The sequence below is a fragment of the Diachasma alloeum genome, unplaced genomic scaffold (genome assembly GCF_001412515.2).
Source record: "Diachasma alloeum isolate Michigan unplaced genomic scaffold, Dall2.0 Dall_scaffold_00472, whole genome shotgun sequence".
Classification (NCBI taxonomy): Eukaryota; Metazoa; Arthropoda; class Insecta; order Hymenoptera; family Braconidae; genus Diachasma; species Diachasma alloeum.
In genome coordinates, this window is record NW_021680605.1 from 334,859 (window position 1) to 362,714 (window position 27,856).

The 27,856-nt window shown below is 38.4% G+C and overlaps 1 protein-coding gene and 2 long non-coding RNA genes across 4 annotated transcripts in view; 1 reads left to right on the plus strand and 2 right to left on the minus strand.

The window, feature by feature from the left end:
* LOC107042466 overlaps nt 1-8,608 on the minus strand; it is a 137,271-nt gene extending 128,663 nt beyond the window's left edge. Inside the window, exon 1 of one of the 2 annotated variants that reach the window (XR_001461166.2) lies at nt 8,182-8,608. This is a non-coding gene — a long non-coding RNA (uncharacterized LOC107042466). The remainder of the gene's footprint in view (nt 1-8,181) is intronic. The other variant, XR_001461167.2, reaches the window with a different exon arrangement.
* A 2,409-nt stretch (nt 8,609-11,017) lies between these two features.
* LOC107042467 lies at nt 11,018-26,817 on the plus strand. The gene is made up of 7 exons (XM_015263518.1): nt 11,018-11,362; nt 14,735-14,931; nt 15,303-15,494; nt 16,332-21,277; nt 24,829-25,917; nt 26,294-26,419; nt 26,503-26,817. The coding sequence occupies exons 1-7, from the start codon at nt 11,343-11,345 to the stop codon at nt 26,584-26,586; spliced, it is 6,654 nt and encodes a 2,217-aa protein (XP_015119004.1). The 5' UTR covers nt 11,018-11,342; the 3' UTR covers nt 26,587-26,817.
* On the minus strand, nt 22,770-24,047 carry LOC107042468. Its single transcript, XR_001461168.1, has 3 exons — nt 23,786-24,047; nt 23,283-23,347; nt 22,770-22,908 (listed from the first exon to the last, which is right to left on the minus strand). It is a non-coding gene; the product is annotated as an uncharacterized LOC107042468 (long non-coding RNA).
* Nucleotides 26,818-27,856: the final 1,039 nt, after the last annotated feature.

Sequence of the window (27,856 nt, forward strand, 5' to 3'; positions counted from 1 at the left end):
ATTGTTCATCTGAAAAAGCATGCCATCTTCACATTTATTCGATTGTTTTTTCGCTCAAATCACGATGCCATCGGACCTGTCAAATCATTATTGAGGTTAAGTATACTGGGATTGAGTAATTGGAGATGAACCTGAGGTTGAGCAGTGGCCATTCAACTAAAGCCCGGCGAAGCGTTTCGCGTAATAGTCTAACGCTGAGCTGTGAGCGCATGACGCTGCTCAACCTCGGGTACATGTGACGCGCGTGGAGTTTATCCCAAGCTGGGACGGAGTGGCGTGTTTCCAGCTGGGATACGAGTTTCGAGCCGAGCTCGAGCAGCGGGATTTCTACCCGGGTTGTCAAATCCGGATTGGTCAGAGGCGTAACATGTCTGATCAAGACCGGATCCGTCAACTTGATCAATACCTGATCACTGGTCAGATCTCACTTGATTCAAACTTGATCAAGACCTGACCGGAATTTCCACTCGGGTAGCGCGGTCAATTTAAACGTCTCTTGAGAGAGAGAGCGATGAAGCGGTGTGATTGGAGCTCCCGCGAGCCAGTGGTACCAGCTCCTGGTGAAAAAAAAAACACTACCGACGATGTTGCCATTTTTTCGCATGGGTTAATATTTTTTCATTTATTAAAAAAAAACAATCTGAAAACCATTCAATGCGTGGAACCGATACAAATAAATTTGATTAGCTCCACAAATAATTTTTAACCGGAGATACTTCCTAATATTGCCTGAATTTTGAATCCGAATGGGAAAAATTTTTTTGTTCAGCGATTGGTTTTCTGCAGGAAAACAATAGAAACCTCTCCGCTTCACCTCCTACATTTCCTCCTCGCCCGATTATCCTTAAAAACCAAGTCAGTCGTTAATCGCTCCTCGTCCCGAGTGGTCGAGTCTTAAAGGGGGCTTCCCTCCCTTTAAGAAAAATCCAAATTCTTAGTGACCGCGAATCGTTGAAATACTGGCGGAAAACGTTCACGGAATCGATCTACCTTTGCGATCCTTCCCATATAGTAATTCGCGCAGAGTCGAATCATGCGATACTATGCGTGGTAACCTATCAAATAATAGTAGATAGCTATCGGACATATTTGCGTAGGGGTACCGCACCCTTAAGTCGAGAGTAGTGTCTTTTCCTGCATATTAAGGGACCTTCAACGAATTCCTTTGCGTTTCACAAACCCCAATTCTTAAACTCTTTAAATCGCTACAAAAATCTATTTAACATCTAAGAGTAAAAGAAGGTAAGCTAACTGAAAGTAACTCCACATGGTTTCGTTGCCGGTAATGAAATCGTTAGTTTACTGAAGGATTCACATTTCAAACTTTAATTATCAATATAATTTAATTAACTCTCAGAAACTTTCATAATCAAATCATTCCAATATTGTTATATTAAAATTACGAATAATCTCTATGTAAAAATGTTATATTCATGTCATTCAAACTGTTTAAAATTGAAAACTTGTCAACTCCAGATTCTTTCATCGATTTATGTTTAAAATCGATTAAACCAATAAATTAAATCAAATTATATTTCAATGATAAATAAACTCTTCCATTTATTTAGCGCCCCGAAAAGGACTGCAGAGCGTCGTCCTAGTTAATAAAAACTAAAAGAGATAAAAGATAATCCTTTAGATTATTCTTTTATTGATAATTCTAAATTTGTGTTTCAGGAATATTAACAATCCAAACCTAACAAGTTGTCCTCCGACGTTGACAACATCTCCGGACATAACATCCCCGACATGTCTTCCAATTGCCATTTCTTTCTTGTCCCTTTCTTCCCCGACAGATTTTCCTAAAACAAACTGTCTTCTCTTTTTCCCATCGATACCTGAGCAAATAATCCCTACGAACAGTGAAGTGAATAAAAAAAAATTAATACAAGTCATAATCATGTTTATAAAAATTAAATATTACAAGAACAGTCCACAGAATATTACATGCAATTCAATCAGTGAAAATAGACAAACAAACAATTTCAATTACGAATTTCATTAATTTCTTTCAATTCTTCATCGACGAAACAAGACGTCAATTGCAAAAATGAATAAAGAATTACAGTGAGACAATGTGACTCACACGAGTGAGATAGCCAATATAATCGTTCTCAGTAAACTCGGATACGATTTGCTTCATTCGTACATCAAAATTCTTGTATTTTTTCTTCCTCGCAGGAGCCTTACGTCCTGCATCCAGCTGAATAACTTCCATTTCTGCAACACCTTGTTCCATTTGCATTAATTGAATAAGCTCATCATAACAATCAACAACTATTTTGACCAAATCGTCGATTCTGAGAGCGCGATTATATTTTCTTATCCCCACCACGCGCCCACAACAATACCTCCTCGGAGAAATGTTCGACGAAAGCATTGGAGTGTTTACATTCGGGGCGCCGTAGATGATAGAGTGGGGGAAACGCTCGAGTGACGAAAAATTGAGATGAGAGGAAACGCGACGGTAACGACAGTCTGTTGTCGAATTTTCAAAAGGAGTCTAATAAAAATAGTGGAAGAAATTTACAAAAGATTGTTGCGAAACGGTCTTCCACCCACAATATTAAGAATTTTTCTTATTAAGATCCACAATATTAAGAATTATTAAGTGAATTTTTGATGAATGAATTTCAATTTTGAAAAACCGATCCATTCAGTTGTCCATAATTATTTCAGTAGTCCTCCATTTTATTGCACAAGGACGGTTCACAAGGATGCTGTGCGCAACATCGTGGGTGATCTCAGCCCACCCCGTGATAATTCCCCCCAAAAACGACCCTGGAGGGCGTGCAACTCTCCGTACCTATCATTTTGTTGATGTAGTTACCTTGCTCTCAAATACGAGTGGCAGGAATAGGGACCTGCGTAATTGGAGGGAAGTCTACAGCGTGCGCTACACACCTCCCGTGGGTCAAAAAGCACTTTTATGCCACTCATGCCTGAAACCGGCTGGATTACACACTCGACGCTTCGCGTCTCGTGTCTAATTCAGCCGGTTTCAGGCTTCGTGACATAAAATTTTGTTCAGTACTTGTTGGGAAATTTCGTCCTTAACGTGTGTGGTTACATCACTCGCCTTCGGCTCATGCTGTAAACCCCACACACGTTAAAGACGATATTGCCCCACATGTACTGAAATATACTATTTCGACACTGTTGTTACGTTCATCTCGTGCCGAAAAGTGCCTTTTCGTTTGCTCGTAAACGAAAAGTAAACGAACATCTATATTATCCCTTGGGCTATTCTACTCGGTCAACCTTAGATGTTTTTAAGGCATAAATTAAGAAAAGTAAATAAAATTAAACGAAAAAAGCACAGTTCGGCTACCCGTTGAACGTAACAACACTGTCAAAAAATATTCTTCGACACATGTGAGACGGGAACGTTCAACACGGAGAGAAATATTCAATAAAAATTACGTATCTTTTCCGTAATTTCGGAGCGTAATGTGGTTGTAGGAAATTTTACGGAACTGTCACGGAATTTTTCCAGAGAGTTCCGTAATTTTTATCTGAAATTCCTGTGAAGAATTACGATGCTGTCACTTAAATTTTCTGAGTCGATTCCGTAATCGCTGAGCGAATTGGGAGTTCCGTAATTTTTACTGAACATTTCTCTCCGTGAACTCGTGTGATTGATAGCCCTTAGCTTTGCCTCGAACCGTCAACTTTACACTCGTGAAAATTCCGTCTCACTCGTATCGAAATATATAAGTCGAATTTATGCATTTTATGCAATTTATGAAACTAGACTCATCCCACCTTCTAGGGACAATTTATGAAATTTATACAATTTATGAAATTACATATGAAATTACGCAAAGACCATTCCTTACGACTCATCCCACCTCCCGCACGAAAAAAGTTAATAGAAAAACCTATCGAATTCGTTAGAAAAATCTATAATATTTCTATTAAACTTTCTATTAGTTTTTGGCTGATTCTATTGACATGTTCTATAGAAAACATTCAATAGAAAAAGTCAACAGAATTCGATTTTTCTGTATAACTTATTCTATTGAGATATGTTCTATAGAATTTGCTCGACTCAAATTTTCCAATTTTTTTCATTCTATTTTTCTTTTCTTCTCATCAAGAAAATCAAACGAAAAACTTAGAAAATTTGAATCGAGAAAATTCTATAGAAAATATCTCAATAGAATAATTTATACAGAAAAATTGAATTCTATTGACTTTTTCTACTGAATATTTTCTATTGAACATTTTAATAGAATCGGCCAAAAACTAATGGAACAGTTCAATAGAAATTCAATAGAATTTTCTATCGAATTCGATAGGTTTTTCGCACTCGTATCGAAAAATGACTATTTTTTTCTGTGTGAAAAAATGTAATTTTTTGTTTCACTCAGGGGTTTGAATGCCTGAGGTGTTGAAAGAATTTTTTGAATCGGGAAGAATTATCGGAGAGAGATTTGGATGCTTCCTAGGGGTGGTTTTGGAGGGGTTGCTACAGGGTGGGTTGAAATCGCCCACGATGCTGCGCACAGCCTCCGCCATGGACCGCCTTTGTGGAGTAAAATGGTGGTTTTACACTGAGAAAAATAATTTTTTTTTACAAGTATATATTTACTTCTCAAGAAACTCATGGCGTAAAAATTAACAAAAAAAAAAATCTGACACTGAGAAAAAATAACTTTCGGCAAGGGATTTTGTACTTGTACATTCAGGGACATGTGGATGATTGTCAGCACTCTGTCGTAACTTTACTTATGACAGTGCACACTAAGGAGAATAAACCTGATCAGCAGTGATGTTTATCACTGAAATTGGCTGATAGATTCCCAAAAATTAGAGAAGAGTTCCTGAAAATCAGTGAGATTACTCTGAAAATAGAGATGGGCACGTGAAAAACAGTGACAGTGCTCGGAAAATTAGTGAAGACGCCCCTGAGAATTAGTGACGATGTCGCTGGAAATGAGTCGTAATGTCACTGGAAATTAGTGACAATGTCACTTAAAATTGATGACAAAATCACTGAATTTTCCAATTTGGTACTCACTGAATTTCACAATGGCGAATCCCTCATAACTGGAGATAAATTCCTGAAAATCAGTGACATGTCCCTGTTCTGAATGATACTGTTCTGAAGATTAACGATAAGGTCCCCCACAATTTTTGTCGATTTCACAATTGGAGATGAATTCCTAAAAATAAGTCACATGTCCCCGGAAATCAGTGACATTGCTCTGGAAATTGATGAGGACATCACTAGAAATGATTGATAATGTGAGTTAAAATTAGTGATGAAATGTCAAAATAATGTCACTTAAAATTACTGACAACATCAATAGATTTTACAATTTTACACTTACTGCATTTCACAGTCGCGAAATGTTCCTGGAAACCAGTGTATTGTTCTGAAGATTAGTGATAATGTTCCTCACAATTTTTACTGATTTCGCTGGGAATTAGTGATAGTGTCATTTTAAATTAGTAATAAAATCACTAAATTTCAGAATTTTGTACTCAGAGAATTTCACAATTGTGAATCCCTCATAATTGGGGATAAATTCCTGAAAATCAGTGATATGTCCTTGGAAACCAGGGACACTGTTCTGAAACTTAGTGATGATGTCCCTGAGAATTAGTGGCGATGTCACTAAAAATTAATGATAATGTCTCTTAAAATTAGTCACAAAATCACTGAATTTCAAAATTTTGCACTCATTGAATTTCACAACCGCGAATCTCATAATTGGGCATAAATTCCTAAAAATCAGTGACATGTCCCTGGAAACCAATGACACTGTTCTGAAACTTAGTGATGATGTCCCTGAGAATTAGTGACAAAATCACTGAATTACAAAATTTGGCACTCACTGCACACTGTTAAATTTTTTTTGAAATTTTACGGAAGATATTATAGTAAATCTCATAAGAGTAACATTAAATCGGATTTAGGGGAAAAACGGTTATGAAATTTCAAGTTTTAAATAGAATTCACGGAAATTTACGAGCTTTCAGTGGGAGTGAGATCGAAATTTCATAACTTGATTAAATTTTCAGTGAAACATGGGTTTTTCTGAACTTTCACAGAATAATCGAACTGAAAAATCAAGTATTTCATTAATTTCCAGAGAATTTGAGCAGAAAATCAATGGAATATTTGATTTTTCAATGACAAGATTTCCGGAAATTTTAGTGGAACTTGAACGCATAATAACTTCCCAAATTTAGCACGAAAAATTCAAACGAAAATTTTCAACAGTGCATTTCACAATCGCGAATCTCTTATAACTGAGGATACATTCCTGAAAATCAGTGACATGTACCTGGAAATGAAAGCAATTTTTTCCTGTGCATAATCATGTTAGAATCCTATTCACCAATAAAAACGGCCAGGACAGCCGGCGAAGGGGAGGGTGCGGTCTACCCCGGTACGAAATCAATATCACGAGTACTCCCTCCCTCCATATCACACGGTTATACGTATAATCCCCTCCAACGCCCCCCCCCCTCCCACACAACGCCCGCAAGTCAGCCGCATTCTCAACCCCCACTAGCTATTATTGGTACTCAGCCAGCGAGTTAATGCGATTGTAATTTCATAAACTGGAACAATATGATTAATGAGATCATTTTTTTGCGCAAGTTGAGAATGCCGGTGGGAGGGGGAAAAATGTGCGTTGCAATGTGGTATGTCTGACATACTGTGTCATGTTCCTTGTACCTTGAATGCAGTGTTTGTCCAACATCGATTTGTTGATTATTTGAATATTTCATGATCGATGATACCATGTTTTGATCGATTTATCACTTATTCATAAGATGCTGGTATTTTTAGATACTAATATTTTAGTGTCATCATGCTAATTGACATCACGGAAATGTGTGTCATTTAAGAACAGAATTATGGTTTTTATCACGGAGAAAAAAGTTGGAGAAAAATTACCTCACAGGTCGAGTAATCGTACACTGTTAAAAAATTTTGTCTTAATTCTCCGGTAAACTTTTCGGAAATTTTTATCGAATTCAATTACCACTGAAATTCCAAGGAATAATCATTTGAATGAAATTCATTCAATCATTTGTGATATTGAGTATCACATACAATTCAATTTTCAACAAATTGAGAATTCAGAATATTTGTTGCCTGAATTTTCAAGATTCTCAAGATTTTTCAGCACCGCATGGGCCTGAAAATCGAGAATTACTTAAATATTCAAGAAATTAACTAATTCGTCAATGAAAAAATGTACACTGATGGAATGATTCATTTATTCAAAACGACATTCATTAACTGTTAACGAATATTCATTAATAGTTATGGAATGGGTCACTTCAAAGGTGAAAATCGAGTCAAAGAAGGTTCTTCAAATATGCATTTGTTAACTATTAACGAGTGAACATTGGGTGACACCGAATAGACCCTAGCCTCCAACCAAATGCATTTGTTAACAATAACTAATGCTTTCTATCAGTGTACATTTAAAGCTTTTTCACTTGAAATTTCAAGAGTAATTTTCTAGCAGTGCACTGTTAGAAAAAAATGAAATTTCATGAACAGTTGACTACTAATTTCCAAGACAGTGACACTGAATGCGATTTAGGGGCAAAAAATCATGAAATTTCCGGTTACACTGAAAACTCGGTAAAATTTCAGAATTTTAAGCAGCCCAAAGGCGAGAATTTTTTGTTATTCTACGCTTCAGAACTGTAATGAAATGATGTCAAAATTTTGAAATGATGCGATTATTTTATCACCTTTAAAAAAATTCCTAAAAAATTACTCATTTCCGGGTGTCCAAAGGGTTTTCCCCCTTAATTTATTTGAATTCCCAATCTAATATGAATATTCAGTGCCAAATTATATTGACTTTTCAGTGAAATTTGATATTTCATGTTTTTTACCCCTACATTGCATTCAGTGTCACTGTTCTTAAAAATTCCAAAATATATTTACCGGAATCAATGGAAAACCAGAAAATTCCGGTAAATATATTCTGGAATTTTCTGATTTTCTATTCACTTTCATGGAAAAATGGAACTCAAATTGACAATTCTCTTTGATTTTTCCACGAAATTCTGAATTTTCAATGACGAAATTCCTTGAAATTTCAGTGGTAATTAAGTTCGATAAAAATTTCCAAAAAGTGCACCGGAAATTTCCTACAAAATTTTTTAACAGTATTCCTCCGACGGTCATCCTTTCCTCACCTGACTGATCCTAAATAAATATCGATGTCATCTCGAATTCCCACTTAACTATGAACTAACAAATAAGAGGTGTACAAATCACCTCAACTCATTAACTGTCACCACCCAAGGCTCCTTTTCGATAATTCAAACTCATTGTTATGCCGAAGTCGCCGTTCCACTCCGCTCAAACGCAGTAGAAGTTAATTCTATCTTATTGTACACAAATGCTGAGGCAATGACGAAGTGATACACGTCCTCGACTCAGTTGCCAAATATATATTGAGTGCTTCTTTTATTTTTCCGTAGGACACGTCGACTAATGATTTTATTTAGAAGACATGAGTTTTTCAGTTTCCGTCCTCACTGTTTGTTGTTTAAAAATATAAACACGACTGAAAAGTATAAATACGATGACTTGTATTTGTTGCAGTGATCAGAGATTTGAATAATACTAGAACAAGTAAATATTGTTAAATGTAAAAATAGCGTAACAAGGAGGAAATTCGTATGAAGGCACAATACCATGCCTTTGTCCTGGAATGCACTGGCGCTTTAATGCAGTCAAAGACGAATGATGTATATTTCAAGTCACGCCACACCACCGAGATCTGTCGACGTAGCTGAAAATGTTAGCTACCAGCTAGAGTACATTGGATTGCACAACTGTTGCAATCTGGCGCCACAACAAATATTGCCAACAAAATTCCCCCAATGTTGAGGTAAGTGTTGGTTACCAAAGGTACTGCGCTGTTGATAGGTTTATTTTTATTTTTATGGATTGTGAAAATGATTCAACCTACGCAATTTCTCGGTTTCATTGTATTCAATAGCGTTGTGGTGAAACAACACGCACGAAGAAAATTGATGCAAAAAACAAGGCCAATTCGCTAGGAAATTCTAGTGAATTTCTACTGATATTCTATCGGTTTCAGGGCGATTCTATGGAAAAACTGAGGAAAATTTGAACCGAGGATTTCCTACGAGAAATAGCTAAGTAGAATCAATTGTATAATAGTATATTCCGATACGAGTGCGTAAATAGTATATTGTGTTACAAGTGCGCAAAGAAGCACTTTTTCGCACGCACACATAATACATCCTATTTTTTGTGATATCTGTAAAGTTTACTTTTCGGAATGGTAGTAGAGATAAAGTGGTTGTTTTTGTGCACGAAGTGCGTAAAGTAAATTTCGTGTGCGTAAAGCCAAGCTTTACGCACGAGAATTTACTTTACACACAACCTCTGAACTTTACGCCCGCCGTACGTAAAACAATAACTTTACGCACACTAAACGGTTTGGAAAAATAAACTTTTCAGGTAGGTATCACAAAAAGATTGTTTCCCAAATGACCCCCCCCCCCATAATGAAATCATAAATGGAAATTCAAGTTTCGTGGTAGAATCTAAAATAAAAGAATCACCTAAATGGGGATATGATGGTTTCCATACCTTAGACGTTTTAATTAGCAGAAAAAAATTATTTGAAGTCAAAATAACAGAACACCAAATAATTAAATTTAAAAATAGTTGAATGCAGCCAAAACCCCCAGTTCTTGGATGAGTAGGTCATATTTTTTTTATTTATTGAATGTTGATCAATAGAAAAAAATAGGAGAAAGGGGGGGGGGTAAATGGACCGTGTGGGTAAAGTGGACTCCCATCTTCTTTTTTTTTTCATTTTTTTCATTAAAAAAATATTTTTTCGTGTTGAGCGGAATAAAATGAAACTGCGAAGCAAAATAAACTCCGAAGACAAACAATTATTGCTAACTTTTTTACCAAATGATCTTGAGGGTCAAACGACCTTCAATGAGGTTTGGGAGTAAGAGTCAAACGGCTTTCAAGAACGTTCAGAGTTAAGGGTCAAATCAACTCAGAGTGTAAACAGTCCCTGGAAACGTATAGGGTTATTAAGGGTGAAAAGAGTCTTTCTGATTGCGATTTTTTTTTAACCACACTACCATTTGACGTTTGAGATCTTTTTGCTCTCTCCTACAATTTAAACCTTTTGATACTGTTGCTTCCCTTGTCCGTATAATTTTTCTGATCATTTTCCTTTACTATTTATTTTGAACGTCCCATTAAATCCTTGTTATATTTCTGTGGTGAAGTGGTAAACTAGGATAAATGCAATTTTTTAAAAAAATTTTTTATTGCTTGAATTGAAAGGTCTCTCAAACGTGGTCAAATTTTTTAATTTTCGTGAAAAAAGTTCCATTTTTGCACTTAACCTAGTTTACCCCTTCGTTACAGATAATTCAAACCCCCTCTACTTTTCCAAAGGAAAAGGAGGAAAGCTAAGTGGAGGGATTTTATCCCTCTACTTTTCCATTTGACCCTTGTGACTGTCGGGCTCAGTCTGAGCCTTTATTTGGACAGCGACAATTAAAGTACATCCAAAAAATTCCCCTCATAATTTGATGTCTCGAAAAACGAAAAATATCGGGAGTCCCTTTTACCCGCACTGAACCGATTATTTCTATTTTGATGACGCGTCGTGCGGATTTCGATGATGGTTTCTGAGATTAAATCTACTCTTTTCAGAAGACAACAATGGTTGCAGCACGTTTTTTTCCCTTAGGGGGTCCACTTTACCCCCCTGCCCCTAATTGATCTCATGATTATACACGAGTAATATTATTGAAAGGTGAAATGATCGGTACAATTCTTATTTTATTTGTGGAATATTCAATGCAAGTTGAAATCATCCAGAAATTAACCTGTTTACCCTATTCACGTCAAAATTTATTTAAAAAAACAAATCTGTGAAATCTACCGTTCAAATCCCACGTTAAAGTCCCAATTCCATCCACAAGATGGCAGCACCACTTTGCTTTCCAGGTATTTCGCCAGTGACATCCAATTCGTTGGCCCTACAAAGTAAACTCAGAACCATCAAACATTTTCACCCCTAATTAAACTGGCATTTCCTTTCCAAATGCGCTGAAAAAAATTTAAGACAGTGCGCTGAACTATCGAAGCCCTAACTTTACTCATTGAATCTCTAATTCAGCGAAAAATAAAGTGTAAAGTGAATTGAGTGATGTACTTGAGACTGGAGGAGAGCAAAAATGACAGCTTTGGTTGACGGGTCGAAATGACTCCAGGAAATAACAATGTTCAGTTTTTAACTTGTACAGTATTTTTTGTCACGTAAACTATGACATAAGTGTAAATTATGCCCCGTAAGGAAAGAACGTAAGTCCATTCGCAATGCCAACTTAACCTCACTGTTGACAACTAATTATTATCATTGACAATAAATGTTATTTCTAATGAAGATAGCTATCATTTTTCATATTTATTGCTTTCAAGTTGAAGTTTGGGTTTTTTAAATATGAAGTTTCATAGATTAGTCTTAAAATCTCTCAATTATGGGAAAATATGGAGCATTAGTTTTTCAAAACAAATTCATATGATGTGGGTATGGATGCGTATTGGCCGCTGTTATTCAAGGATTTCTACATGATACACGAATGAGAAAATTTAATAGAAAAACCTACCGCTTATAGTGAAATCATATTGAATTTTTATTGAAACTCTATAACAATTCTATAAAAATTTAATTGTAATTCTCTTTTTTTCCGACTCCTATTTGAGATGATGCAATTTTACCGTCAATTTATTAAAACCTATTTTATAGAAAAAGGTCAGCGCATTTTCATTTTTCTATAGAAATTAAATCCAAGAATACGAAACTAGGAGAATCCTTATTCGAAAATTTTCATGGAAATACTCCCAATAGAATAAGTTATGTGGAAAAATCCACATCTTTATATTTTTTTCTAAAAACAAATATCTCTTGAAAAATGCACCTGAAATTTTTGATAGAATTGGCCTGACATTATTGTACCTGAAAGATACATAATTTGTAATAGAATTGGCGCAAAAAACAAATAGAATTTACTAGTAGAATTCTGATAGAATTCCAATAGAAATTCAATAGAATTTCTTACAGAAAGCGCTAGGATTTTCTATTAGATCTTTTTCGTACGTGAATGTGTTTATTTAAAGTTGCAGTTTGATAGATTCGTCCTAAAGTTACAAAATCATGGAAAAAATTGACTATTATTTTTTCGAAATAAATTCTTATGAATTTATTTGTATGGGTGTGTATGTGCGATAGTTATTTAAGGATGTCTTCATGATACACGATGAGAAAATTTAATAGAATTTAATGATAAAATTTACATTGAATTTCTATTGGAAGTTCATAAGAGTTGTACCAAAATTCTATTGACAAATTTTATTCGTTTCTTGCCCCTATTCTATTGGAGATTATGCAATTTTACCCTGTCAATCTATTAAGAGATATTTAATAGAAAAATTCTGTGGATTTATATTTTTCTATAGAACTTAAATCCAAGAGAAAAAAACTTGGAGAATTCTTGTTCAAAAATTCTTATAGAAATCCTCCCAATAGAATTATATATATGGAACAATCAACATCTCTATACTTTTTTCTATGAACAAATATCTGTTGAAAAATGCACGTAAAAGTTTCCTGTTTTTCCTTCTTTTCTTTTTACAGAGAATTTTACGGAATTCTCACTGAATGTTTAGCTTTCCCAGATGCTTCTACACATATGAAACAATTAAATTTGTTTTTTTTTTCTGCCACTTTGCTATTTGGCCATTCATTTTTCAATAGACATTGCTGATATATTTGACAAAAAGAAGTCAATGAATATACATTTTTCGATCTACTAACTTATTCTGTTGGGTTTTCTTGTCAACTGTTAATTTCACTTCCCTTTCCCTTACGTGAAATAATCGTCTCATCTTCTTTTACCAATGAAAGAATTGTATTCATTAGAAACTTCAATTAGAAAAATTTTATTTTTGAAGGATTCAAAACTAAAACCCGGTTGCACCAACCCTGTTATCCAAATAAACCCCAGGGTACAATTTATTCTCGGGGTCAATTATATCGTAGGGGTCATAATTTTTCAATATTTGCCCTGAAGAATAATTTTTTATTCATCCTGTAGCCCCATTTAAATTAACACTGATTTAATATTGGGATTAAGGCCCGGGTGTACTATCTTTCGAATGTTATTTGGATTTTTTTTATCTTTCGTAATCCAAAATTGTCAATTGAGTGGTACATCATGTAAAAATTCCCAAAAATTATGATAGAATGGTAAAAAAAATAGAAAAAATTCTGAACTTTTTCAAAGAGCGTTTTTAATTGAGATTCAGAATAAGTTGAAAAAAGTGGAAATTACAAATATCCGATTCGCTGTGGCAAATTATCTATTAGCTGCCATTTTCCATGGTCTTACCAGGTCTTAACCTACACTTAAAGTCGATAACTATCGATATCTTGCAAATCTGTCACGCTTATTCCTCATTGGTTCTAGTCGTCTGAGGCGGCAAATTTAATTCACGATTAATTTAATTTTGAGATTTCCAATTATGATTGTTACAATTACAGCGTGCTGTAGCGCGCGTTCGTTCTTGGATAACAAAACACTAACTCCTCATGGGAAATGACAGCTAGGTATCTCTCAATTTTCAAAACAGTGGTATGTAATCATCTGCCATTTTTATGTGATAAAAGTGTGATTAAAAAATTCTCCAAAATATTACAACTTTTTTCAAAGAGCTTTTTCCGTAATAAATGTCTCTGTGCAGTGTGGGAAAATATTTACGAAATCAGTCTTCCCCCTGCATGATGTTGGGTGACAGGCCGCTATCTGTCACCGTAAATCAGATACATTTTTCAATTTCTTGTTATTCAACTTATTCTGAATATAAATTAAAAATGCTCTTTGAAAAAATTAAGAATTTCTTCTACTTTTTTTTGATTATTCATTCATAATTTATCAAAACTTCTGCATGATGCAGGACTCAATTGACAATTTCAGATGACGAAAGATAAAAAAAAAACATCGAGATAACGTTCGAAAGGTAGTACACCCGGCCCTTAAATTTGATTTTTTGTTCCTGGGATGAATTTGAGATATTCCCCCGGGTAAAAAAATCCGTCGAACATCCAAATTTACTTTTTCGTTTTCGTTACCCGGAACTGGTGCAACCGGGCCTAACAGTATTTGTTAGATTAATTCTTATTTGTTAAATGAATTGTTCTAATACCTTTTTCAGAAGATGCAATATTATAAGCAATAAACATACACTGAGAAAAAAAATCTAATATCTGAAACATATTTACTTGAGACAAGTAATTTTTCTTCAATCGCTTAATTCTGCCAAGTATCTCAATTCACGTGGCTCGAGAAAGGTCTCATGCTTTAAAATATTCTTGTACTCACGTATCATTTTGTCGCAAAATGAACTCATTCAAATCATGTAGAACAATCGTCAATCTTCAAGTATTTATTGTTTTCATGATTTTTTTATTGACTTCCAATATTTCGACATGTAATATATTCATGACGTAACGGGGAATGATAGTGATAAATGAGAATTTATTCGAGTTCCGAGAACCGCAAAAATTCTGAGATTTAAGCCATGGAAATAATTTATTCTCTCAAGTAAATATGGTCTGCACAGTAGGAAATTTTTCTCTCAGTGTATGCAATTGCTCATGAGTTTTCTATTTTACAGAAATGCGAAAACATGGGAACGAGACAGAAGAAATCGTATGAATACATATTTCAAGACTCTATCGGATTTATTGCCATCACATCAGGAGGGTCGAAAGCGAAACAAAGTAGACATTCTCATTTACGCAGCGAAATACATAAAGGATCTTACAAATCGTACCGAGGAACTTTTTTATGCGCACGCAGTAGACGCTCACAGTAAGTTCGTTTTATTCTGTAGCTGAACTTCATTCCACTTTTCTTTTTGTCAACAAAATCAAACAAAAATTTGGAAAAAAATCTCAATAGAATAAGTAAGTTATATCGAAAAATCGAATTCTATTGAATTTTCTGTAGAATATTTTCTATTGAACATTTCAATAGAGTCGGTCAAAAACTAATGGAAAGTTTAATAAAAATCCAGCAGAATTGTGTAGCGAATTCACTAGGTTTTTCTATGAAAATTTTTCATGTGTGAGTTATTACCATTTTTTTTTCAAAAAAGATTTTCCCACGAATAGTGAAAAAACAGTAGTTGAAGTTACTTTATTCATATATAATTCATATTTGTTTTTGGTTTCAATCAACAGAAGAAGAACTAAATCGTCTGAAGAAGCTGGTGGCACAGCTCTATTCTCGCACCCAGTTGTTATCGACCCTCTTGAAGGAAGCTGGAATCACAGTGCCACCAGAGCCAGCCCTGGAGAAAATTTCCCCCCTGAAATGGTCAAACAAAATAAACGTCGACGATGTTGACAAGTATTTAGATAGATATAATGAATGTAAGTACAATATCGGTTACGTCGTGTTCGTCTTTGATAATACAGTGGCATTTACAGGGAATTAATTTTTTAAATGAGCAACCAAATGAGCAGACCAAAAAAGTCAATGCTGGGGATTTTCGTCCCTGTTCTGTTTCATTGAAATGAAATATTAAATAACTATTTTATTCCAATTAAAAAAAAAATGTAAATAAATACTATTTCATCGATCGAAATAGACAACTTTCAATATATATTTTTTATTTATTTTTTATTTTTCTATTTCATTGGTTTTATTGAAGTAGTTCTCGATTTGAAACCCCTCTTCTAGCCTGCCTCCCCTCCTTTACTTTTCCTCTCATTGTTATCTGCGTTATCATGGCCGTCTTACTCTTAGCTGTGCCCCATTCGAGCTAGGACTGCACGGGAAACCATGTAAAACCCCAGTCGCACAGCCGGCCGATTGTGCAGTGCCCTAATGTATCCATCTGTCACATTGACTAGATAGAAACGCTAGGCCGCTACACCGTGCCTACCGCCCGTAATTTTTTGTGCGAGCGGGGTGTTCCTAAGCGGTCACCCATCCAAGTACTAACCGAGCGCAACGCTGCTTAGCTTGGATGTCCGCCGGAGCAACACCTCACCCACCTAACCATTACAGTCGGTACTTTGAATATATATTTTCAAATAGTATTTCATCGTACTGAACCATTTGGAATATTATTTCTATTTGATTTTCATCAAAGAGTGCCCAACTCTATTTTCTAGGGATATACCTTAATAAACTAATTGTCTCATCGAAACCCCCCTAATACTCCACAATTCCAATTAATCTCTTCTTAATAACCGTCTTTCCAGGTAAAAAGCCGGTTAAACGTAAGAGTAAGCCAACGGGTGTGCGAGTGCCCTCGAAGAAGAAGCTCCCAGCCACGTCACCAAAAAAATCCCCAGCGGACAAGGACTCGTCAGAGAGTGTAGACACTCCCTCAGAGGACCAAGAGAACCACGTGAGCACGAGTATAATCGATGCCGAGGGCCTCTCCACCCCCGAGACCCCTCCAAAGTCCCCCGAGCCCCGTAACAGTCCTGCCCAGGCTACTACCACCGACTCAACATCATGCGGAAGTGCTGGGCCAAAATCAGGCCCTGGGATTCGTAAGCTGGAGTCTCGAAAGAAGATGAAGAGAAAAAAGCCAGCGCCCGAGGACGAGAAGCAAAGAAAATCACCAGACCTTGCTCACCAGGGAAATCAGCCCCTTGGAAACATAATCCCAGGGACACTGATCCTGTCAGGTGGAAAAATCATGCCCCTGATGACTCCAATAACCCTTCCCTCAAATATCCTCGTCAATGCTCAAGCCCAATCCTCAAATCAAATAATCCTGGGCAATAACCAAGCGAATCCAATGATAGTGATGCAATCAATTGGCAGCAGAATTCAACATTCAGTTGTACCTGTTAGAAATCAAAATATCGTTAAGGCTGTGCAGAAAGTAACTCTCAACACTGTACCAAGTATTCGTACCAATGTTGGAATTAATTCACAAGACTGGGTATCAAATGTTAGAACAATTGTTGAAGCAACTAAAATCGGTGGTAGAAAGGGAATTCTACCCAAGGGTAAAGAGATAACTAAAACAACAATGACGTACAAGGTGCCAATTCCTGCCATCCACAGGGAAGGAATTGTTTCAAAGAATTCAGACAATAATGTTAGTGAAAAAATTGAGCCAAAAAGTAGAATTAAAAAGCCAGGGAAGAGCAAAAAAATTAAGGAGAAAGAGAAAAATTCTATGAGTAAGGATGACAAAATTTTGGATTCTGATAGTTCCAAGAATGAGGAGAAGGGCAGGAAGAGGAAGAATGCAGGTGATGCTGAGTGCTCACCCCCAAAGGTAATCAAATCGTCACTTCCAGAGACTTGTGTATCCATAGAAAATCTTCGACATGTAGTTGAGAAGATTGGAGAGGATGAATGTTCTGATAAACCCCAGAAATTGAATCCAGAGAAGCCAGAATCAGCTCAAAACTCTGTTAAAACTCCATCATCATCCTGTGGAGTCGCAAAAGAGCAGATTTCCCCTCCGGAAAAGTCGGCAGAATTGACAGAGACCTCAAAACCTGAAGAATCTCTCAAAAAATCGAACCCTGAAACTTCCCACGAGCCCCCACCCACTGTAAACCCAACGATCCCCAAATCCTGTGAATCATCAGTGTCACATTCTTCCAATCAGTCATCTCCACCTGAGGATTCTTCATTCCCCCAACTGGAGCCCCCAAAACCCGTGTCAAACCCTCCCCTCTCAGAAGTCGATAAAGCAATGACCGAGACAGAAGACAAAATCCGAGAGACTAAAGACGATTGTGACCTTGGGAGACTGAATAATCTCCTGAATGCAGCGACCAGTCAGCCCCAAGTCCCTGAGGACAGCAGAGCAATAATGGAGAGTGGAAAAATCATCCTGAACCTGGACACAAACACGACAACGACGATGAAACAAGGCACGAGTGTTCCAGGAGACCCAATTCCCCCAGCACCTTCATCAGCTGTTCCTGAAGGACTCCCGAAGGACGAAAAGTCGAAGGAGATGGCCTCCAAGTCTCTGTCGTACCCATCAGGCAGCACTTTCGTTCCAATCAACAGCAGAAACGAGTCCCTCCACTCAGATTTATCGAACGATCTGTTCGCATCACTGCAAGTACCTTCCAGCTCCCACAATCCAGAGTCTATTTCTCCGACTGCAGCATTCCTGATGGCCTTCCCCCTGGTGTCTTCGCTGAACGGAAAAACCGAGGTTCTCGAAGAGGATATGAAGGAGGACCTAAAGTACCACAGCCAGACGCCCCCAATGCTCCTCCAGATAGGCACGATCGAGCCCACGATCTTCAAGCCTAAATCGAACGAAAACAAATGTCAGGAGACGACTCGTGAGAAGGAGAAAACCCCTGAATGCCCGGATAAACCCCTCGATATTGCCCCCAAATCTCTCCCCAAAATCATCAACAATGAGCCCATAAAGGAACGATTGTACAAAGTCGTGCCTTACTCCGAGCCAGCGATGCCGACCTTCCCCTCAGCCTCAACAATTACCTCAAATCCATCAAACCCAGTCCCCCATTCGGACCCTCAACCCAAGAAGATCGTCCAGAATTCCCTGGAGAACCCCCCAAACAATTTACTAGTGATACCAAAACCCGAGGATCAGATGAGAAAGGTCCAGAAGGTTGAGACGAGCTCAATACCTTCTTCAAGACCAATGGACCAAACACCGAAATACGACAGCAACATGAGGTACCCCAGCCACCCAGAGTTCCTCCCGAATTACTCGAACTTCACGAGCACCGACAATCAGATGTCGTCGACACCGAGGGTCTCCTATCCCTCTCACTCGCCCTCACAGGTGCCCCAGCCAGTCTACTCCTACCAAATCCCTCGTCAGACCTTCGTGAATCGTCCCAAGAACGTCAGCTCGATGGACAATCAGATCGTCACCTACACGATGTCCCAGACTCGACCTACAACAGCGCCAGACCCCAACGATTATCAGACCAGGAACGTGAACCCTGTGATGCCAGTGTCATCCCAGAGTCTTCAGTACAACTATCCACCTCGACCGAAGGACTCGTACCCTCATCAGCATCAGGAGCATAGGGTCTACGTGGAGCAAGGACAGGCGAAGGACTCGTCGATCTGCCAGAGCAGCTACTCGATGCACAAGGAGCCCCAGATGTACCACGACTACTCGATCGTCGGTAAAACTTCGAGCCTAGACTCCTTCCAACTATCACGATCGTACGTGCCACCATCATCGTCAATTAAGGATCCTCCCCAGAACTACCAGAGTTATCTGCCAATCGTGCAAACGAAGGAGCAGACACGAGAGGTGCCAGCCAATCTCCCCCAGAACTACCCTGATCAGTCCAAGCAACCGTCACTAGAGACCTTCGACAATCTCCAGAGGGACTTCGACTCAACCCGAAAAGATCCCTTCGTGCCGTCGACGTCTGCTGGCTCAAAGCTCCCCAAGACCCCCCAGAACAATCAGAACAGCGAGGCCCAGAGGATCGAGACTTCAATATCATCAGCAGTGAACAAACACCCTCAGGATCACTTCAACACGAATTACTCGAAAGGAAATGGATCACTGGTTTCTGATCCTCAGTACCAGGTGAAGCGGTCTGAGCCTCAGACCTATGGGCTCTACCCCAGAGACCAAAAGAAGATGTTCGAGAATCCCTCGAATACTCAAGTAAAGCCTCACGTTCAGCCTTCGCTCCCTCGTTACCCTCACCAGTTCCACCAGCAGCAGCAGCAGCAGACGAACGTGACGACTTGCAACTACGGTCAGAGTATAACAGAAAATCCTGGCAAATCCACGACAACAGTTGCTCACAACTCCTCCACCTACAGCATCCTCTCCTGGACGACACTGTCCCCCATGGGTCTAGGAAGCAATAACAATCTCGTGCACTTCGAGGCGGGCGCAGATCACGTTGATGATAACGAGGGAAAAACAATATGCGAGAACTTCAACTACAGTCAGCTGCACAAGGAGACTGTTGGATTTGGGAATATTCTGCAGGGTGAGCAGTACTCAGCACCTGAGGCCATTCTCGATAAGTCAAAGCCAAAAATGTCGAGTGATAATAAACAGGGGTATGAGGACAGCTCGAAGAGCAAGAACGTGCAGAGTATTCAGCAGAAGCAGACGAGCAGAAGTCACAATCAAAATCAGAACCAGAATCAGAGTCAGAATATTGGAGATGATTTCAAGTACAGTGGGGAGAATAAGAACAAGTCCAAGTACTCGATGGACTCGGCATACACCCAGACGGAGTTTGGAGGGTTGGACCAGAGGCACCAGCACACGATCAAGCCCCACCAGATCCCTGAATCCAAGGCTGAGAAGACAGCTTATTCGATTCCTTACGACTCCCAAATAACATTCGACTTGGCTGACCCTGTGGGCCAGTCCCAGACGAAGTGTCCTGACATTTACACTGGGAGTAATTACAAGTACGGAGATGATAAGGATCAGCACTCCCAGATCAAGTACCAGCCGATCCTCCAGGGGCAGGCCCCAGTGGTCCTGAATGACAATGTGAGCTACAATTCGTCTAAAGGGAATCAGCAGCAGCAGCAGCAGCAGAATATGAACAAGTCGAAGGGTGTCCAGCAGCAGGTGCAGCCGGTGAGGCCTCCAGTTAACTGGATGATGACTCCAGAGGTGAAGCACAACTCAAACATTGCGGATTTGATTTTGCCACCGATTGGAAAGGAGCTTGACTTCTGTCAGAATAACATCTTCGGTCAAACGCCTTCTTATAATCAGGGGACGTCGAATCAGTTTTACAACAATTATGATGTGTCTGTGAGTGCTGCCCACAGTTTCTCGAATGTCGGGGCTCTCCAGAGTGACAGATTCTACCCTGAGGAGCAGCCGTTCTCCTGGAGTCCGACGAAGAATCCTCAGAGTGGGGCTGATCATCAGGGCATGAAGACACTGGACCAACAGGTGGTGCCTTCTACGCTGCCAACGCTGGTGGGAGACTTGGCCCTGGGGACAAACATCCCTGAGAAGCAGAGTTTCTTGTTCGGTCAGGTACCACCCAGGAGCAATGAACTGCCCAAGACTTCGGGTAAGGAGAAGGATAGCAATTTTCAGGTGATGCTGAATCCTCAGACTGGGCAGCACACCAACCAGGGAACTTCGTTCTTATCGGTTAGTCAGCTGGTGGAGCATGAGAAAGCGGAAAAGAGTCATCATCAGCAAAATCATCATAGTCATCATCATCATTCACAGGTGAGAATGAATCGGGGGGAATGGACTGATCTGAGAAATTTTATAGAAAACTAGGGGGCTATGCTCGCTCCGCTCGTCAACCCCCATTATCTTTATTCTGACCTTAGCGACCCTTATTTTGACCCTCATGTCCGTTAGTCTGACCCTTGTGACCCTTAATCTGACCCGCATGACCTCTAACCTCTGACCCCCATGTCGCTTATTCTGACCCTCGTGGCCCATATGATCCTTAACCAGGCCGTTAACCTAACCCTTATTCTGACCCTCGTGACCCTTAACCTGATCCCTCTGACAATGATGATTTTTTATTGATGGAACCATTGCGAATAGGAAAAAATGGCTCGGGACATACCCCCCTTAAAATGGCGTGTATTTTACAGAAAAAATTTTTCCCCATCCGAAAATTCGATTTTTTAATTATTTATTAAAAAATTGTTGATAACAAAAAAACTCACAGGAATTCGAGCCGCGGACCTTCATATTCGGTTTCAGTAGGTCGAAAAACATAGAATCCAATGAAAGAATCATCGCGACCTAAAATGTGTGCAAAAACCCCCCTAGCTTACGGACTATATGGAGAGAAATAGAATTAATCATGTTCGAATCATGTACAAACAACCTACAATTTCCACGTGTCTCGAGAACCCAACTGACTACTTACAGTTGATTCTCACCATCGTGTGTGATTGCATTCCGATCATTCACTTAAAATACTTTCATAACATTGTAACCTACAAATTACAGAGGAAATAGTCGTGAGCTCTAACGACAAGAAAGAATCGAGAGCCCGTCACTAATAACCTAGCTGTTGATGTGACGTTAAATCCAAAGAAAGAAAGAAAGAAACAAATTAACCGATGAATTTCTCAATTCACGATAACTGTCCTGTTAAATGTCTATTTTACACGCGTTTAATTTCGGTGAAGTTACAGAGATAATTGTCCAATAAACAAACAAAAATGAAGATGATATTCGATGACTATTTAATACTATTAAATATTCGGATACACTTTGCAAAAGTCGAATGACTCAATGATTGATAAGCAGTGTTACCAGATTGTGACGTCACCCCATTTAAAATTGTACAGGTTTTGGGTATAAATCGCCAAAATCTGGCAACCCTGTTGATAAGATAAATTTCTCGGTGATTTTACGATGATAATTTACACAATGGATTTTCCCACACTTAATATTCGACTGGTGACGAATAACCACTAAAATAGAGTCATACTGGAAAGGGCACTGAGATGCCTGATGCGAGCCGAGAGAGAGGGTCGATTTTCAAGGAAGCCTGTCTCTGCCGTACCGTCAGCCCCAAAAGTATTTCCTTACCCTCCACAGCGTTTCGAGTTCAGCATTGACGTTCAATTACTTTTCGTTGCAAGAAATGGATTTTTATTAATTCAAATTTATGACATGGAATTCATGCGAAAACGTTTTTTCCCAAAAATTATTATTCATGGGGAATTTATTAATTCATGATTTACAAAAATTCCACAAAGAGATCAATTAATAAAATATACAATTCAATAATTTCCAATTCGATCAATCTGAAGATGGTTCGGAATTCCCTGACTCGATATCTTCCTCAGTATTTGGAATAGTAAAATTCGGTATCATCAATATAATTCCTGGAACAGAAAGTCAACGATTGAATATTGGAGATTATCATTGGAAGAGAAATCAATTCTTAAATTTCAGAAAGATGCCTCGGTGTCCCATTAAGTGAATCAGAATCAGTCTCTATTGTCTTTCTAATACTGTAATAAAGAATGAAAAATGTTCCAATTTTTTTTTCATTAGATATGAGTAGGAAAAATCAATGAAAATGTCCAGAGTGTTAGGAGTAGAAAAATTTAATAAACCAAAGTCCAATTCGTGTCATACAAACGATGGAAAAAAATATAAATAAAAGAATGCAGTATGTGGATTTTAATGTTCGTTTGGTGCCAGTTGTAATAAAGTCAGAATCGTCAAAATGAACACTGCAAATAATTGTACCTACACTGACTGCACTTCTGCTGGGCACAACTTTTTTTTCGCCATTGCTCCAAACGTTTCTTACCAAAACTGATAATCAGAAAACAAACATTTTCTATGAAAAAAAAATATATTGAAGGAGTTTTGAACCCGGATCGCCGGTTTGGTAGGCAGACCCGTTGCTACTCGGCCAAAATGCTACTTTGAAAATTATGTGTTATGACTAAACCTTTCGGGTGAAATTTCTCCCGTATTATTAGCCGTCTGCCCCTACTGTCGGGGTGAGGAACAACAACTAGTGACACTCTAACTATTATCAAGCTGAGTGAAAACTTTTACCTACAACCCTTGGCCTCTCCTTGTGAGTAAAAAATAATCATTCATATGTTATATAAAAGAATTTCTCAAATTAATCACTAATATTAATCGTAGTCTTCAATAAAACAATGAAAAAAATCACGTATGGTATGTGAGGTTATTATTGGGAAATCAAAAATTGGGGCAATTTTTTACACAGCAACTGCTCACCATTTCGATTTTAATTTTTCGTCACTAACAATACATAATACTCGTGTACACTTCGTCTAATTTTGTAATGAACAACTTTTTGTGTGTCCAACAGTATTTTTCTTTATTCACAGCATCCCAATTATTTATACAACTCTTGGACTCAATGGGCATAGCTCCAACAAACTTTTTTAACTCGCTTGTACTGCGCGTGGTTTAGTACGCTCTGCGCATGCCCAGCGCCGGAGAGAGTGCGACAGGCTTCCTTGAAAATCTACCTCTCTTTGGCTCGTTTTTTGCTCACGGGCATAGCATGGCAGTTCCCTTTCCAGTATGACTCTATTTCACTGCGAATAACTGACTGAAATCCGGGAGGCGAATTGACACCTCGGGTGAAATCGGTACTCGGCGAGGGTTTCCGAATACCTCAGGCAACAAGTCGGAAAGGTCCGGAATTCTTCCCAAAATCTGACAGGATTTCAAACACACGGTTTTTAGAAACTAACATAGTCATGCTGCAGTCATTGACAGTTTCCAATACAGTCAAACAGTTTCTGGGCGGAAACTGGACTCAAGTGTCACCGTGAGACTGCTTAGATAAGGCAGTTAATGCTTATATGGAAACTGAAATTTTTTCAGTTTCGCGAACGGAAATAATATATGAAATATTATTTGTTCAAGCGTAAAATAATCTACGTATAGACGGGGTCCATACGTCACATTAAATACTCTTTTTATGAACTTTTTGTTCATGAATTTTTTGTTATTCTTGAGAGTAGTGATGAGAATAATAATTTTCCATTCAGTAGAATTCCCCCAGAGGGGGAAAAAGGAAAATATGATGCTCAAATTCAATCGAATGAAAAAAGAAAAGTGTAATTGGCCTAATCTAATCAATTGAATTATAAGACGAATAGAGAATTATTATACTCAGTACTCCCAATAATGAAAAAAATTTAATAAAAACAAATTTTTTTTTGCTTGAATTGTGTCGGATAGTTGTTTTTCATCTATTTCATTTTATCCCACTCTCCCCTAATCCTGGTTATAATCTCTGTTTCCAGGTGCAACCCCAGCCCCGAAAGCAACGGAAAAGCAACACAAGCCCGCGAACAACCGCGAAAAGACAGATGGACATGAGAAAGCAAAGCAACGACCAGCAGATGCAGCAGCACGATGATCAAAAGATACCGTCAACCCATGGATTCTCAGATCAATACCAACAGCAGCCGCAGCAGCAGCAGGCACAACAGTCCCAAAAATACCTGCAGAACGACGGTTTATGGAGAAACCGAAACTGCAAGAGTAATTACACAGCTGAAGCTCTGATCGGCGTCAATAACACAAGTCTTCACGATGGAAGCGCGTCTGACAAGCAGCTCCACGCTCCGGCAATCAAATTCTCAACGGATTACTCTCAGAATAAGTTCCCTGGTAGCCTTGGAACAACCGAGATGGTGATGCCACCGATCAACTACCTGACGAACCCAGAGGACGGCAACGGCTACGGACAAGTGATGAACCAGAACTTCAATCACTCGTCGTACACTTACTCACCGAACACGAACATCTATCCCTCTACGAACTTCATCGCTGGCATCTCGAACACCACGAGTAGCTACATGATGCCACTCCATGAGAATCCCACCGATTACCTCGAGACGAATTCGTTTCTGCTGCCCAATGTCAATAATGTCACAACTTCAAAGTCTGGGATCAACACTTCGTCCAGTGTCTCGTCGGTCTCGACGACCAGAGCATCAGCGTCTGTCACTGCTCCCACAAACGTCAAAAATCAGCATTATAACAACACGGGAAAGCAGCAGCAGTGTGACAAACGAAACTCGTATACGAATGTCTCAAAGAAGAGCAAGCGAAAGTCTGATACGACGATGCAGAACCTGGAGTTTCCCATCGGCGGTGTTGCTGCTACGATGGAGGATTATCACTCTCATCATCACACGCATCCTTCGACCTTTCTGCCTCCACCACCGCATGCTAATCCTCTGTATCAGAACCAGTCGATATCAAATGCTAATAGAAGCAGGGGAGGAAGTGGAAGTGGAAACTCGGTGGCTATGGCACATCATCCGTCCGGAACTAGTCTCACGAACTTCAATCTCAGCACTATATTCCCGGAGATTAATGATAAGGTGAGTGGGGTAAAATGGGATTGGGAAAGAGAATTGAAGCGCCTTGAATGTAATTGGAATAATACGAATGAGTATTTTTTTCTCATAATTTACAAAAAGTTGGAAAATTTGAAAAATGAAAATATCCAAATCCCCAATACGGTTTGGAATAAACTATTGTCGGGGGTGAAATTCCTTCGCGTTTCAATAGAATTGAATGAAAATGTATTTTATAGAAATATGAATGGAGAAGAACTAAGTACCGCATTGATGATTTAATAAATTGCAATTGTCAGCAATTCAAGAGAATGAATGTTTCCATCTCACTTATCAAAGTCCCCGTCAATTAATGACAGACTCAAACTGATAAAACCTGATTAACATTTATTTTTATCAGGTCACAGGGTACAAGCCCCCTAATACAATCCAGCCAGGCTTGTCTCAATCTTCCAATCATCCGTCGACGAGTTATCCTCAACGACCTAACTACACAACAAACAATTCTCTGGGTCATGTTGCACAGGTCAGTGCGTCTTCCCTAATACCTTACGGCTCAATATACAAATGAAATTAACAACATTTTTTCGTCTCGGTTCCTCTCCTCAGGTCTCACAATCGGAGGCAGCTCAATTTACAACCGACTTACCTGTACCACCACCGCCAAGTGTACTCCACTACAAGGCCACTTGACGAACAAAGAATGGACCACCGAATTACACAAAAAAATCGTACTAATTTGAATAGATTTAATGTAATGAAATTTGTACATATTGTCGCATTGGCGAGAGAATTACCTCCGGCAATCTTCGGGCTTCCATATACTCACACGCCTCCACCACTGTTCCCAATCATAGTCGGAGGGAATTCTTCGGCCATTCTAACTTTACGAAGATGTTGAATTAAATGTTAAATTTAATAATATTGATTGTTTTGTGTAGTTTTATTTCATTCCCTTAGAATATTTGAGAAGCTGTTCCAGAATATCAGTGTGTATTCGATTCTAAGGTATTCGAGTAGTAGAAAATATATCTCATATTATTAGAAATAATGGCAAATTTTCAATTTGTGATATGCGAATTTCTACTTATAATCCCATAATACCCATAATAATTGATCAAGTGGATGAAGGGAGAAATATCATGTCATTTTGAAGATCTCCACGAAATCTTCAAAATGGTAATATGGTGTATGGGAAATCCTCATTAGTCAAGTCCAAAGATCCCATAATGGATTAAAATAACGAATTTCAGGGTGTGACAGCACATTCAAACTAGAAACAATGCTCAATAACTTCCTGAGAATTCAACCGAAACGCAATCATCACATCGCAACTTGCTGAATGAATGATGCCCTTCAGGATAATGTATCAATAGTTTAAGGGGAGCCTACTATGAGTTTTAAAAATCGTGGGCTAGTGGAGTGAGATTTCTCATGTATTGAAGATCGATTATATACGTCTAAAAACGAATAAATAGTGCAAAAAAAATTGTTTATTGTTCGTTTGCCTCCCAGACGCTTAGAATATTAAAAACAATCGAGGGCCTCCAATTTTTGAGCTACAGAGGTTTTTTTTGTGGCGGCTAAGTGCAAGTAGCGAAATAAAGACTCGTGGTTGAAATAAGAAAGGCGAAAGATGTGTTTACAATCGAGACTTAAATCGGACTGACTATTTTGGTCAGGAGCGGGAGGGTTTAAATACCTTTTATTATGGTAAGATCGAGAATCGTCCAGAAATTTCGAGAAGAACAATGGTAGCTTTACGTGCGTTTCAAACGTAAGGATACAGAATATTCGAGACGCGTTATATGAATTTCAGAATAATAATTGATTGTGACTTGCACCACATCTTTTCTCAAAATCTTTGAAAAAATGTGTGCAATAACAGTAACAAATTAGTTTTTTGAAATTCGACTCCTACACAACTAATTTCGTTTCGTTTATTGTAAAAAATTGCGACATT